Source organism: Neomonachus schauinslandi, chromosome 7 (genome assembly GCF_002201575.2).
Source record: "Neomonachus schauinslandi chromosome 7, ASM220157v2, whole genome shotgun sequence".
Lineage (NCBI taxonomy): Eukaryota > Metazoa > Chordata > Mammalia > Carnivora > Phocidae > Neomonachus > Neomonachus schauinslandi.
The window spans coordinates 31,076,848-31,089,949 of NC_058409.1; the positions used below are offsets into that span (position 1 = coordinate 31,076,848).

General features: G+C 52.0%; 1 protein-coding gene across 2 annotated transcripts; it reads right to left on the reverse strand.

Annotated features, from left to right (window-relative positions):
- Positions 1 to 289: 289 nt before the first annotated feature.
- On the reverse strand, positions 290 to 12,093 carry HBEGF (heparin binding EGF like growth factor). Of its 2 annotated transcripts, none has more exons than XM_021701916.1 (6): positions 11,911 to 12,093; positions 11,544 to 11,717; positions 8,318 to 8,495; positions 2,961 to 3,116; positions 2,068 to 2,158; positions 290 to 1,727 (listed from the first exon to the last, which is right to left on the reverse strand). In XM_021701916.1, the coding sequence occupies exons 1-5, from the start codon at positions 11,954 to 11,956 to the stop codon at positions 2,086 to 2,088; spliced, it is 627 nt and encodes a 208-aa protein (XP_021557591.1). In that variant the 5' UTR covers positions 11,957 to 12,093; the 3' UTR covers positions 290 to 1,727; positions 2,068 to 2,085. The 2 variants fall into 2 exon arrangements, with proteins under 2 accessions (XP_021557591.1, XP_021557592.1); XM_021701917.1 differs by having other exon boundaries at positions 290 to 1,820.
- Positions 12,094 to 13,102: the final 1,009 nt, after the last annotated feature.

Here is a 13,102-nt window from a genome sequence, read left to right on the forward strand (position 1 = left end):
AGAAGTGGTATGATATAAATATTAAGACAAATAATTGCAGTCAGACTGCCAGTCCCAGCTCTGTCACTTACCAACTGTGTATCTTCAGGTAAGTTACATAACCTCTCTGAGCCTCAGCTTTCTCCTCTGGAAAAATGGGATGATGATAGTACCTCCATCACACTGTTGTCAGGGATATTGAGATAGTGTCCATAAAAAGGCCTGGCATAGAACCTAATATCGACTCAGGGCTTAGGAACTATGTTAAACCAGTTCCCAGATAAAACAAGCAGACAGAAGTCTGTGGAGTAAGGGTTATCTTTATTTGAGTTGCAAAATATAAATATGAACCAGGTTTGGAAATACAGGTTGTAACAGTTCAGAAATGGCACCAGAAACTTCCAGAAGGGACCATGATAGCATACCTTTTTAGTTTTCGGTGAGGTGGGTGGGTTTCCACAAAAGCCCTCCTCACCTCCGAACTCTGTAGTAATTGGTAGGTCATCAGTTAACAAGAACAGTCGGCTCCAATGTTTCCTGCTCCTCCTCAGCCTTTTTCTTTGCGAATACCTTCTCTAGACTATCCTCTGCTACACTGACCCCTGCATGGAGTAGCACCAGAAGAATGGCGGCAGTAAGAGAAATGTCATGACACAGGGAAGAGGGAGTTCCCACTCTGTGGGCCTGGGGCCATGGGGGTTGAGGAGCCAGGAAAGCTGCCGGCATGGAAGCCCAACCTCTTACGAGATTTCGCAGGGAGAGGACATAGGCAAACACCAATATCTGTTACCCTTGGACATCAGCACTGTGGGCTTTCAAAACACAAACGATAGACAAAATCGCCTAGGCAAGACCGCAGTCCAACTCATAGAGTGGATCTGACAAAGTTAACTTCTATATCCTGACTCTACTGACCTCCCCCTGTGGCACTGTGATTGTGAAAGATCTTCAGAAATGTGGACAGAGAACAGACTACTACAGATGGGTCACAGAACCAGCTCAGAGTTGTGGCAGAGGGGTGCGACACTGAGCCAGATGGTGGGGCATCCAAGGTCGAGGGCCAGGAAATCGCCAAAGTAACAGACTAGGCACTTGAAATATTATTGTTAGATTGTTAAAAACTAAATAAATTAACATACATAGAATAAAATAAATATATAATTTAAGAGGCATTTTACAAACAAACAAACAAAAAATAGTTGTTATTCTTCCGTCTGGGTAGAAGTCCCAAAATTCAGAGTTCTCGGGCTTGTGGTATTTATTTCACAGTTAGCTCATCAAATCCAGCGCTAGAGGGTCCAAATGGCAGATCCCTTGGTGGCTACTTGAGTACATGGCTTCTCAATCTTTGTAACTTTCTTCCAATCCACAAAGCTTTCCTTCTTCCTCTCCTTCTTCTTTTTTATCAGTCAAAGATCCTGGAGCATATGGAATATAACTGGCATCTGAATCCAGAAGTTAATCGTTTAAACACACTTATGAGGATACGTGGGGTTTGGAGGAGGGGAATCAGAAGGGCATGAAGGTCTCTCACTTTTGCTTTCTTCTCACCAAGATCCCATTTTGACATATTCCGTTTGGCACTTGAAGGCTCTGGTATTTTGGCAAAAATACCAGATTATGGGAGGCCCAATCTAGATAGCAACTGGGAACGAAGGAGTCTTCCTGACTAGCTGTGACGTTCTTTCCCTCTGCAGAGTCTACGATCAGCTGTGCCTTCTCAGAGGTAGCAGTCGCCCCGCAGATTCCTAAAGCACAAAAGGAAGGCATTTAAAGCTGGATCCAGTCTTAAGAGGTCTTAAGAGTTTCCCAGGTCCAGTCTTATGAAGTAGGAAGGTCATCTGGGAATGGGCAGAAGAGGGGACAAGGATGGGAGAAGCTGTTGTCTTAGGCATCTCTCTCAGGTGTTTCTCTAGCAACTGTCACCCCTAGTGGAGATGGCCCACTGAAAACCTTTTTGAAAACCGTTCTGCAATGGGACCCTGACTCCATAGTAGCCTGCCCCCAGCCCCTAGGTCGAGAGAAGAATTCAGAATGCCTTGAAGGGAAGATGGTGATGGTGTCATGGGGCAAAGGATGGACCATTACCTTGAGCACAGGTCTCTCTCAGTGGGAAGCAGTCATGCCCAACTTCACTTTCTCTTCACTTTCCACATCATAACCTCCTCTCCTATGGTACCTGAAGGAGACAAGTTTTGTGAGCAAGCTCTGCCTGATATGATAGGGTGCAGGTCTCAGAGAAGGTCTTTCTAAAGGACACTGCCACGATGGTTCCCTCCGTTACTTGGAAAAGCCAAGATGGTATGGCAGCCCAACAGACCTCTGGTCAAAGGCCCAACTGCCCCAAGGAATGCCTGTCTCTAACAGCAGGCTATAATTTGCTGAGAACTTTGACCTTGTTTACATATCCTCATAATATCCTTATGAGGTAGGTAGACAGATTACAATCACTGTAAGATGACAGCCGTCAGAGAGGCAGGTAACTTGGTCCAGATCTCACAACAGACGAACTGCACGGCTTGGAAATGGGCAGAGTGTTTGGTAGGTCTCCCCCAGTCTAGAACATAACCTGGACTGGAAGCCCGGCCTGAGGGTGAGATGCCTCAGAATTGAAAGGATATCCCAATAGCCATACACCAGCCATGCTTTGTCTATCAAACCACACACTAATGCCGTCAAAGAACAGAGCAAAGGGAAAGAACCGTGAGAAGAGGTAGACCCATGCGTGGGTTACTAGGCCTGCTGTGAAAAGCAGGACCTGCTATGACCTGGCAATCTTTGCCCTGGGCTCTGGACCACTGGACTCATGTCAGGCCAGAGAAGCTAGGTTCCTAGAGAACCTGGACTCAGGAATGTCGGTCAGATTCCTAGCCTGGAATTTGGGAGGCTGAAGGGCTCACAGGATCACAGGCAGAAGACCCAGCTGGAGGAGGAAGGGGAGTGATTTGCAGAAACAGCCTGCAGGGGGCCCCAATACTCACCGAAACATGAGAAGCCCCGCGATGACAAGCAGACAGACAGACGACAGCACCACGGCCACCACAGCCAGGATGGTTGTATGGTCATAAGTATATAAGCGATTTTCCACTGGGAGGCTCAGCCCATGGCACCTCTCTCCGTGGTAACCGGGCTCGCAGCTGGTTCCAGACGGGACAAAGCAAAGATGAGGTTAGTGGTCTGTCCTCTCTCTACAGGCAATGGTCCTCCTGCCTAAGCCAGACTGCAGTCCTCACAGCCTCAGCCTATCAGTCCCTGGCCTTGATCCCCACCCTTCCTCTATCCTTCTAGAAGGGGTCTAGGAGAAGACTCCTGAGAAGCCGCTCTGAGGGCTCTGTGGCTCTGCTCCCCACCCTTCGCCCCCCTCTCCATTCCCTCTGGTTCTCTGGCTCAAGATTCCCGCTCCAGGCGGGGAAAAAGTGAGGGAGGACTTCAAGGTCCAAGCTACATATGTTCCATGTGTGGATGATTTATTACATGTGTATTAAGACACACGCTGTTTAAGGCCCTCAGAAGACTTAGGTCCATGAGCTGGTGGGTTGAGTTGAGGGGACCGAGTATCCTTCCCTCTGGTGAGGCCCCTCAACTCTGACCCAGAAATAAACCCAGCCTTCTCCACCACGGCTTCCAGCCCTCGGTCCCTCTCAGCCACGGCTCATCCTATTAATAGGTCCTGTTCCTTTGCCAGGAGTCATTTTTCTCAAGTTCCTTTCATTTAACTCCCAGCTCCCTCTGGGTGCAGGGCCCAATTTGAGAGCTTCACATCAACTTTTGGCCTCTGAACCCTGGGCTATCTGGCCTCCTCCATCATAGGACAAAGCAAAAAAAACCAAGGTAACTTCTTGCCCAGCTGTCTTGCCAGAGCATGGAAAAATGTCAGAAACAACACTCCGGCTTTTCACACCCAAGAAATCAATCAGATGGCAAATGCCTCTTCTAACATAAAGCATTTCCTCGAAGCTCTTAGGAAGACTGGGAAGCCCTTTCAGTTGAACAAGCACATTCATGTCCCTTCCTGTATCTGAGCGCCCGAGAGGCCCTTTGATGTAGGTGGCAGCCCCCCACGTCACAGAAAGGCAGAGCTATCCTCCCCATGGTCACTCAGCAGAGCAGAAGCGTGGTCTCAGTTTATCTGACTCTGAGCTCAGTGTGCTCCCCAATCACACACACAAGCGCACTGGCACCATCTGCCTGGGGACTTTGGGCCACTAGCTTGCTGACGGAAGCACCGAGAACCTGGCGGCCCTCTATTCGGAGCTATGCCTCCTCTGGGAAGCAGGCTGTGCATGTGGTAGGTACCTCAGAGCAAGGAATCCCTTCTTCTTGCCGAGAGGCACCCCGGAAGCGGACCTATCCGGACCGGGCAGCAGCAGGAGGGCCAGGCCGCCCCTGATGAGTGCCGAGCGCCTCTCCCTGCCTCAGCCCCTCCTGGGTGCTTTGGGGAACCACCTCACTGTAGGATAAATGTGGGTCAATCCTGTATATACACAGCAGGGCACACGGCTCCATGCCCAGCCTCTCCATGAACCCATTGGCCAAGGTGGGCAAAACAACGACCCCCATCCTGGCAGGCTATGGAGGAAGGTCTCGGGAGAGCCCCTGGAAAATCACTTATGCACAGCAGTTAACAGTTTATAAGGTACTATCCTTATCTGCTAGCTCAACTGAGGCTCATAACATCTGGTAGGCAGGTACAGCCCCATTTTACAGATTGAAAGACTAAGATTAACGATCACAGGGTGTGATTTACCAAAAGTAGCATAACTAAGAAGCAGCAAGGCTAAGACTAGAAACCAGTCCAAGCAGATTCCAAATTCATGATTCTTTCCACTCGGAACAGCACAGATAACCCCCAGGAAACACGTATCTGATGAAGTGATAGGTTCCTGTGGTTGTCTGACCCTGCTCTTTGACTTATTATTATTAATTTGAATAATAAATAGCAAACATTAAAGGCTTACGGTGAGCCAAGTGCTCTGTGCTAATTGCTTTACAAGAATCATTTCAATTAATCTTAAAAACATCTCTGTGGAGTAGGAGTTACTATCCCCATTTCAAAGATGGAGAGACTGAGGCTTAAGTTCTTAGCTAATTCGCCCAAGGTTATGCAGCTAGTGAGAGGTAGAGCCAGGATTCAACCCAGCAGTCTAGATGACTTCAGAGACTATGCTCTCCTGGGGGGGTGGGGAGGGGGGTGGGAGAAGGGAAGTGAAGCTGAGGCTGTTTTTCACTTCCAGCCATCACTCAAACCCCACAGGTAGTTACTCAGATGATAGAAATAAAGCTTGGTCTCAGAGTCCCGCAATTCAGTTACATAATCCCTCCACCCCCACCCTGAGTCAAAAGGATAATAATGTAAACATCCTAATATTACCCACCTCCCCCTCCCTTTGCAGATGACTCCTGGCTTCCCCAGGGAAGGAGGGTGGATGAGTCCATTCCAAGCATCCCGGGTGGGGGCAAGATCATGTATCTTGCTCAGAGCCAGCAACCCACCAAACTGGAACATGCTCCTCCTACTGATGTTTGTGACCCATTTCAGAACTTGTATTAGTATTACAATGGAAGGAAGAACCCTCTAGTGTCCAGAGACATCTTCCAAACTGGGTTTCTCCACCCCTACCTCATGTCTTGCTGCTATTTCTAGCCAGGTGATCTTGAGCAAGTTACTTTTACCTTTCCAAGCTTGGGTTTACTCATGTAAAACACAGGAATAATAAATACCTATTTCACGAGAGTACTTTGAAGATCAAATGAGATACTACACTTAACAGCCCTTAACAAAAGGCCAAGTCCCACATATGTGTGAGTGATTATATAATAGGACTCCAGAGGGTACTGCCCCGAGGAATGGGGCACCGAAGTCAGATGGAGCCAAAGAGAAGGGGGCTCGCTGTTCCTTCTCCGCATCTGGCCAGTGAGGCCAAGGGAAGGCCCCACGCCTGTCTGTCTTCCAGCTGAGTTCTCCTCAGCCTGACTGCCTCCAGGTTTCCTCCGGCCACAGGAAACTTTGCAGCCAGTTTCTGGGTCAGCAGCCAGTCAGGAGCCCCAGGAAACTGCTCTTTGAGGGCAACTTTTGGCTGGTGACACAGAAGGGTTTTCCTGGCTATGGTGGCTGAGGAGGACTGGTTTAGGAAGCCAGCTAGCCTCAAGCTCCTCAGGGCAGCCTGGACACACTCCGGCTGGCGGTTCCTGGGTCTAGAGGAAGGAGGAGCAACAAAGGACCCCAAATGTAGGTGACCAGATATCACATTTCCCCACACCGGGAGCTCTGTGTCTTCTTGCTGCTTTCTGCCCCAAGTTCCAAATGCCAGAGGCAGGAGGTAGCCAAAGCGGACACAGAATCCAGCCCCTAGCAAATCTGCCGAGGAAGCAGAGACGAAGTCTTCAAATCAGATTGCTATGCTACGAAAAGCCTTAAGAGACCTCGAACCTAACGGCTGTCCTCTATAAAATCCTATTCAAATTCTGTAAGGACAGATAGGGAAGAAGGACACAAGCCAACACCCAGTACAGCCTGGGGGCATGAAAAGCATGCTGGACTGGAAGTCAGGCACCTGAATCCTTTTTCTGTTTCCATCCATTTATTTAGCTGTTGATATCAGGCAAATCACTTCCTACTTCCTGGCTCTAGTTTCCTCACCTTTCAACTAGAGATAACAAGCCCTACCAACCCCCGCCTAGGGCTTTTGAGAATCCCAGGACATGACTATAATTCCCTATTCCCTAGAATAGTTGGCACCAGGTAGGTACTGAACCCGTACCTGCGGGGCTCAGCTCATATTAGAAGTTAATTGTGAAGTTATGGCGCAAAGGAGAGAAGGCATCATCATGGTTATCATCACTATCCCTAGGACCACCTTGGCCCTATGCACCCTTATCTACCGGCTTTCGCTGGTGGGTCAGGCCCAGCTCTCCAGGATAGCACCCTTACAGAGGTTCTCAGCTACGCAGTCAAAGTCCATCCACCAAAGCCCTGGACCAGACAGATTCCTGGCCTCAATCCATCTTGACCACCCTCGGAGTCACTGCCTCCATCCTGTGTCAAAGATGGCCTTTTACAAATTTAAGACAAACATTTCCCACCCTATCCCAAGACCTTGGGAAGAATAATATGGGGACTGTCTATGTTACTCTAAAGCAACTCGCTGTAATACCAAGCTCCTGACAAGGATGTTATAGGGGAGGACACGCAAGTGATCTTGGACATGGTAGAGAGTGATGGGTCTGTCTGCCAATTGCCAAGTACAGGGCAGCTTTGCTATGTCAGATCAGTCAGGACAAGGAAGCTTTAAAAAGCCAAGGGATGGGTACCAATCACAGTAGAAGAGAGGCCAGGCAGCCAGCCTTCTGGACAGGTTGAGAGGTGCCCACCTAATAGTGTCCTGGCCCTGTCCAGAGTCTCACAGGTCACAAAGCCTGTCTCTCTATAGGGACCTTGTGCCCAGAGGAAGAGAGTAGATGTTTGTGGTCGAATGTGGGTGTTGGCCTCAGGCACAGTGGCGACATTATGCCTGCCAGAGAGCATGGCTGTGCCATCATCCCCGAGGGGGTGCCCAGGCAGCCGTCTGCTGGGCTTGGCCTAGCAGAGTAGCTGGGGAACCCACGGCCCCTCCACCCGGGGCAAGGGTGGTGCTGCCTGACCAGGGGCTGAAGCCTACTGGGTTGGGTTCCATTTCCCGTTACTCTTGCACAAAGGAAGTGTTCTCCCAATCCCATGGCCAAAGGCCAATACCCACTATGTTCCCCCACGTCCTGGCCCTTGCTGGGATGAGGAAGAAGAGACAAAGGGGCTTCTCCCTGCTTCCATGATGATTCCTTTCTGGTTAGTCCTGCCATGCCTTTGAATCAACCCGCAATGTGCTCTCATACGAGCACACATATGTCTGAGCACACACATTTGCACAGTGTGAGTCCAAATGCACCTCATACCTGCCTGCAGGGCTTGGGTAAGGAGGCCCCAAGAGTTCTGCTCCACCCCGGAAGCCTACTCTGCCACGTGTCCTACCGGCTTCTCCCATCTGGAGTAGGGCATGAGGTAGGACTGAAGGACCTGCCTGCAGGTAACAGCTCTCCTAGCCCCATGTTCATGTCTGAGCAAGCAGGAAATGTCCCCAAGGATGAAAGAGCGTCACAAACCTACACCACAGGAAATTACATCCCATGCGGGGGAGAGCCCCTTCCGCTGACTAAAAATATTTCCCCTCCTCCCAACTTCCGCCTAAAGATTGAGAAGAAACTGGGTAGAATTATGAATTCAAGGAACAGTGACAACGAGGAACAGCCACGTGACTGACGAAGAGTGTGCTGAGCAGAGTCAGCCCAGGGAAGGGACACTTACATGCAGGATGGAGCCCGGAGCTCCTTCACATATTTGCATTCTCCGTGGATGCAGAAGTCCTTGTATTTCCGAAGACATGGGTCTCTCTTCCTCCCTAACCCCTTGCCTTTCTTCTTTTTTTTCCCACGCTCCTCCTTGCCGGGTGTGGCCAGAGCCTGTGGCTTGGAGGAGAAAGCAGCTGCAGGAGAGAAAGACCCTGTTAAGTCTTTGACTCTCCTGGGGGAAAGACTCAGAACAGCATCGTGTTTGGAAGGAATACATCCTCTTTGATCCCACCTGAAGTCAGAGGACTCGGGAAGGCCCCCAGGCTCAGTGCTTCCCCAGGGCTAAAGGAAGACTGGGCCGAACCACCAGAAAGCAGTGGAGGAAACAGAGGCTAGAGGGGTCCCAAGGAAAGCATTTCTCAGACTCCGTTTAAGAACTCCATTCAAACAATGCTAGCTTCTGTTGAGTAACTGCCGCTGACTGGGCAGTTCTACCAACCTCCCCCCACCCTACTGTCCATCCCCATCTACTCCCCCACGCCCACTTGGTGCTATTTTGGCCTTAAATCAACCTCATTTCCTGATGCTGCACTCAGTGACCCACTTGCAGGAAGACAGTGTCAGAGATAAAAATTGCTTCTGGAGAAGGTACTTGGAGGGTTTTTCTTGCGGGGGGAGGGCTCCTAAAATAACAACAGTGTCCACATCCAGATGGCCCCCTCTGACACACCCATTAGCACCAGGGTACCATGAGCCCAGGCCAGAGCCAGGCTTGGGGACCGCAAGCAGGCCATCCCCGGTCAGGTCCTTGCTTTTTTGACTTCAAGCAGAATATTTACCTGGCTCTGTGTCCTTAGCAGCTCACCACTTCTCTCAAAGGTCTATTACATTTACCCCCCAAATGTCCTGTTTATAGCTCTCTAGGATGGATGAGTATAGTGTGTACAAGGGGGTGAAAGATGGAAAGTAAGGAGCTATCCAGAAGGAACTGGAACAATGATGACTCCCCCCATTCTTTCCACACTTCAAAGGGGGGAAAAACAGCCTCACATAGACATCCAGCTGGGACTGACCGTGGGCTACGCCCATTAGCCCATCAGGGGTCTGACGCCAGTCTTCTCTCCCCTGCTCCCAGCAGAAAAAACATGCCTGCTGCCCATGGCTGTAGCCATGTGTCTGGTGCTAGGGTGAGCATCATACATTGGACTGGAGACCCAGCATCCCCAAGCAGGAAGTGACTTGAAAGAATATCATGGCTTTCCATTTTCAGATAAAAAACTTGAGGTCCCGAAAGGCAGTGATTTGGTAAAGGTCATGCAGGGTTGAGGTCAGAAATGTGGTCTCTGGATTCCATATCCAGTGCTTTCCCAATATACCAAACTGCTCACGCACCCCTGTCCCTTCCCCTGGACAAGTCTAGAGCACCCAGGATGTTGAACCAGGAATGAGACAATGAATGGGCTCTGAAGTCAGCAGACCTGTGCTGCAACTTTAGCCCTCTGATTTTGGGCAATTAGCTTAATCTCCCTGAACCTTGGGGTTCTCAACAAGTAGTAGCTAGCAGAAGTTCAATCTCAGAGGTTGTTACAGGATTAATCAATCCACAATAGCATAATGAGTGCCTAGAACGCAGTAGGTACTTAATAAATGGTAATGGTTATGGGGCGCCTGGGTGGCTCAGTTGTTAAGCGTCTGCCTTTGGCTTGGGTCATGATCCCAGGGTCCTGGGATCGAGCCCCACATCGGGCTCCTTGCTCAGTGGGGAGTCTGCTTCTCACTCTCCCTCTGCCTGCTGCTCTGCCTACCTGTGCTCGCTCTCTCTCTCTCTCTCTGTCAAATAAATAAATAAAATCTTTTAATAAAAAAATGGTAATGGTTATTCATTTTAGATGATAGGATCCCCAGATCTGAAAAACAGCTTTCACCCAGCAAAGCCAAGAGAAGGGAAGAAAGGCAGGTGCTAGTAATCCACAGTCCCGTTTCCTCTGGTGTAGACGCAAGTCCCTTCAGAACTCAGGTGAGGCCAATGCTCGGAGTGACCAGAGCTGGAGTGAAACTGTGGCCGGAGAGGCAAGCCAACCAGAGAGGGGAGGAAGAGAGTGACAGGGTGACAGCAAGGCTCCTGCCAGGGACAGGGAGCAGTGAGTCAGGTCTGCAGAGGTATGAGGAACAGCCGTGTGGGTGGAGGGTGAGTCACAGCCCAGCTCTGCCCAGCCTAGGAGGAGAGGGCTACGAGAATCCAGGTTGTTCCGGCCAGGGGCGACCCAAGGAGGCTACGGGGAGAGGATGAAGGGTGGCAGCGCAGGCTCGGCTTGGGAGCAGACCTTTGATTTATACGAAGCAGAGACAGCACCTAAGGGAAGCTCTGCGTAAGGAGGGGGGAACGTGGCTGAGGAGCAGGCGGGGCTAGAACAGGTGGGTATCTTTCCAACCAAATTAGTCATTCTGGCGCTCCAGGGCTCAGTCCCTGCTCCACCCTCAAGAATCACGGCAGGTGGCCGGAGGCAGGCAAGTGGGCACTGCCGGAGGCTCTGGACTCTGCCTTGTGCCTGTACTCAGCCACTGCCACATCTGCTGGTTGGAGGATCCCACCTGGCCCTTCATCGCTCGGAGTCTCTCTCAGGGACTCAGGGTGCTCAGAAGTCTCTAGGCTTTGGGTGGGATGTGTAGACACATGGCATTTCATTATACCTCCCTAGGGACACTGTGCCCACCGCTCATAGGCTCCCCAGGAGGTGCTGGCCTCACCTGGGGAACCAAGAGTTCCTCATTCCCCTCTGTTTCTCCAACCTGGAGACAGGTGGATGGAGAAGACTGCACACCTACTATGTTCCTAGGCTCTCCACATCTGTCATTTTATACATAATGGTCATTTGATAGAGGAATTAAGACTTGCACCCATTGTTATACAGAAACAATACGGAAAGCATCCTAACCATTCCTTGTTCCTTACTCCAGCTTACCCCAGGGGAATGTACCAGACCCCAGACACCTTGCCTTCTCCCTAGGCTCTAAACTACCCAGAAGGGCAGCAGCTCGACATGTGAGACTCAACAGCAAGAAAGACAGTGGGACCCACATTTCAGGATCCCCGAGTAAGCCTGTCAGGCTCAGCAGCTTTTCCTTGAAGTCCTCCACGAATACGCCCAACCCGCAAGTGTGCCCAAACGGCATGAATCCTCAATCCACTTATTCTTCAATTGCCCACCGCGGGGTCGAGGATGGGCAGCCCTCACACCCACCTCTTAAAAGGTCCAGGTCTGTCTCTTCTAAGTTCAGGACTTCCCTGCCCCGGCCGCCTTCCGGGGCCAGTAGCTGGTCCGTAGATTCGGTGGGAGAGTCCAGGTTGCCGGTTCCAGCTGCCAGCCCTCTCCGAAGCCGCTCCAGGCTCTCGCCAGTCACCAACGCCGAGAGCGCTGCGGGTGAGGGGCGAGGCCGCATCAGACCCCCTCTCCAGACCCCCGGTCGCCACGCACCAGTGCTGGCGCCCGCCCACACCCAGTGAGCACGGGCCCCACCAAGTGGCCCGCGCTGGGGTCGCTGCAGCGACCTTCCTCTGTGCCCCCCACCCCCACCCCCGACCTCCGCGGGCGTCGGCAGCCCTCTCACCTGCAGCCAGAAAAAGCTTCAGCACCACCGACGGCAGCAGCTTCATGGTCCTGGACCCGGCGGAGGCGGCGAGGCAGCAATCACTTCGGAGGCGGTGGCCACCGGGCGCTGGCACGGAAGCCGGGGCGGGCGGAGCGCAGGAGATTCGGCCGCTTTCGGTCTGCTGCCGGCCTCTGGGTGCAAGCCTAGCTGGGACCTGCGTGGAGCCGGCGGCCGCTTGGCGTCTGTCTGCTCACTCTGTCCGTCCGCCCGCCCAAGTCCCTGGCGTCTCGGTCAGGCCCGCCAGCCGCACGCCGCCCGCAAGTCCCTCGGTCGACTGAAGGCTCCCGGGCGCGCGGCTGGGAATAAGGCTCCCGGAGGCGCCGAAGCCCCGCCCCGCCCCGCCCCCTCCCCCCTCCCGCGCTGGGCCGCTCGCCCGGCTCCCGGCGCCGGCCGCGCAGCCCCCGCAGCCCCCGACTCCGCGGGCGCGGCGGGGGAAGGGGGCGGGAGTAGGGGGCGGCGCTCACATATTTTGGGACCAGGCCAGGGTCGCCGCCGCCTGACTGTGGGAAGGGCTGCTGACCGGCAGGTGGCGGGGACTAGTTCCTACCTTTCCCCAAACGCTTGTCGTGCTGCAGCCTTGAGACTGCTGAGCTGAGCTCTGCCCTTGGACACCCCTCGCTCCTTCCCCTGTTCCAGGCCTGGTCCCTCCAGCCATCCCTGCTCCACACCAGGGATCTGCACCCATGTCACCTTCTGAAGGGTAACACTCGCTTCTTCGCCTAGCAACACAGCAAATAGTAAATCATAATTAATTCATATATCATTTAAAAATTAGGCACATAAAAAAAAATTAGACACATGAATGCCAGCAGGTTTCATGAGCCCAAAGTAACCAGAGTTGCAGTTGCAGGCACTTGGTATCAATCCAGCAAAAGCAAAGGAAGTTAGTATTCTTCCAGCTGCTGGAGTGGCTTCCCGCCATCTTTCTCCCAGGGGACATAGTCTTCATTAAGATTTTTGAACTATGGATTATAATTCCCAGGCTTCTGGGATCGGACAGACAGTGGTTGTGCAACAAGCCTCATACTATTCCTTGTCTTGGAACCCCACCTTCTTCCCCAACGTGGAAACTGAGATCCTCTCCCATGGGAGCCAGCTGGCTAGCCTAGGTTGCTATGTTCAACAGGTGCCAGGAGATTGATGTGTTTCT